This window comes from Octodon degus, unplaced genomic scaffold (genome assembly GCF_000260255.1).
Source record: "Octodon degus isolate 3935 unplaced genomic scaffold, OctDeg1.0 scaffold00264, whole genome shotgun sequence".
NCBI classification, from domain to species: domain Eukaryota; kingdom Metazoa; phylum Chordata; class Mammalia; order Rodentia; family Octodontidae; genus Octodon; species Octodon degus.
In genome coordinates, this window is record NW_004524840.1 from 2,258,477 (window position 1) to 2,260,473 (window position 1,997).

The 1,997-nt window shown below is 33.0% G+C and overlaps 1 protein-coding gene across 1 annotated transcript; it reads right to left on the minus strand.

Annotated features, from left to right (window-relative positions):
• Positions 1-544: 544 nt before the first annotated feature.
• Positions 545-772, minus strand: LOC111814074 (keratin-associated protein 19-7-like). The gene has a single exon (XM_023706569.1). It carries the CDS (start codon positions 770-772, stop codon positions 545-547), a length of 228 nt encoding a protein of 75 aa, XP_023562337.1.
• Between the last annotated feature and the right edge of the window lie 1,225 nt (positions 773-1,997).

Below are 1,997 nucleotides of genomic sequence, written 5' to 3' on the forward strand. Positions count from 1 at the left end.
GATAAGGATAATGCGGGGTAGAAAGATAAAGAATAAGAGAAGGATTTTTAAAAGGACAAGAGAAAAAGGAAAGAAAAATGACAAGAAAAAGAAAAGAAGCAGGAAGAAAGATAATCAAAATTAAATAATATTGTTAACGTTTTCATTTGAAGAAAGTATAGCTGTACTTGATGATTATATTAACCATGACAGCTAATTTATTGTGATATAAGAATTGAATTGTGGTGTAAGAATTGAAGTTCAAAACAAATGTTCTGTGTCAGAAAATTTTTTTAGCTGTCAGGCAGCAAGAGAAAAAAGTTTATATAAATATAATGATTCTTCATCCAATGCAGAAGTATAACACTGAAGAACTTTAATAACCAAGCAACAATATCCAGTCCCTCTAGGTTTTTAATATTTTGTCAGAAAACAAGCAATTCACATATTAATTTAATTATAAGTGCAGGAAAAATAAAGCATGCAAATCATAGAAGACAGTTTCCTAAAGAACCTATGTGAAAAAGCAAAGTCAACCATGAATTCTTGATTTTCAATTGTTTATTCAGTAGAAACCAGAAGCCCAGGATCCTCCATAGCATGATGGGTGACAGTACCCACATCTGTAGCCAGAGCCATACCCACAGCCAGAGCCGTATCCGCAGGATCCATAGCCACTGCCCCAGCCCAGTTGACGGAAGCTGCCACAGCCACAGCCATAGCCATAGCCCAGGCCACCAAAGCCTCCATAGCCATAACCCTGGCCTCGATAATAGCTGCCATAGTAGGTCATGGTGTTAAGGGTGTTGAGTTAGGTTTGGTATTGGAGGTTAGCTTTGTGAATGAGGCAACACAGAGACATTTATATATATACTCTGACTAGTACAAGCAACACACCTCTTAAAGTCATCTGGTAGAACATATTAGTTGAAAACTATGCCAAATAGCTTATTTCCTAAGCCTATCACATCTTCAACGTATTTATGTAATTAGTTATTTAAAAGTTATGCAATAGGTTTGATGTTCTGCTTTATAGGTACACTCAGAAAAATATGTTGTCTCTATTAAAATACTATGGTGTTTATAGTCTTCATACATACTTAAGTATCTGAGTTTCCCACTCTATAAATAAATCCCTATAGCTTCAAGTATTCACTTTGCCTGACAGGAGATTGCCTTTATCTTCTAATTGCACCATTCCTTTGACATTCCATGGCTGCTGATGCTCTTCCAAGTCAACTGGATTATATCAACCCTGCCAAGAATTCACATAAATTAGACCATAATTGTTCCCTGAAATTCCAGTCCTATTTTTCAAATGGCAATCAACTATAATGTTTATGCTAATAGCATATGAATTTAAAGTCCACTGAGTGTCATTTTTAATAGCACTGAGGATATTTAATTTTTAATAGATCCACAAGCTGCTGTTAAAAAATTTGTCAACATAATGTCTCCTGCAGAGACAGACTTGTTGCTAATAAAGATTGTATAATGGGCCTAGTAATCTCATACAAATATCTTCATCTGCACAAATAGATTTTTATTTCAGATTCTAAATTGTACTTAATCATAGAACTACATTATTACAGAATTAAATAAATTTGAGTCAATTTATTTCAATGTCCATTTTAAATTCTTATTTATTTTCCTTATTTTTATTATTGAAAATATTGTGACTCAGAGAGACAAGACGCATTTTGCAGTGCAGAACTCTAGTGGCAGTTAAGGGATAAGAGAAGACTGATTCAATTATTGGCTTTGGTTCAGCCGGTAGATATGGAATTAAAGACACAATTGCAGATTTAAAAACATCTCTCATGCCACAAGATTCAGCCCGCTTATTTTTTTCATTTTTTTATTTACTCCATCATAATAAATGTATAAAACATGAAGTTAGTTCATATGTTTGCTCAGATAACACTACTTTTTAAAAGCTCAAAATAATTGAATTTCACATAACAGGGACTTTGATTTTTCATTAAATTTATTAAATTATTTTTCTCACTAGTTTAATT

What these genes read in the sequence shown, in the direction of transcription:
- LOC111814074 (XM_023706569.1), bottom strand. Translation starts at nt 772, where the DNA reads ATGACCTACTATGGCAGCTATTATCGAGGCCAGGGTTATGGCTATGGA.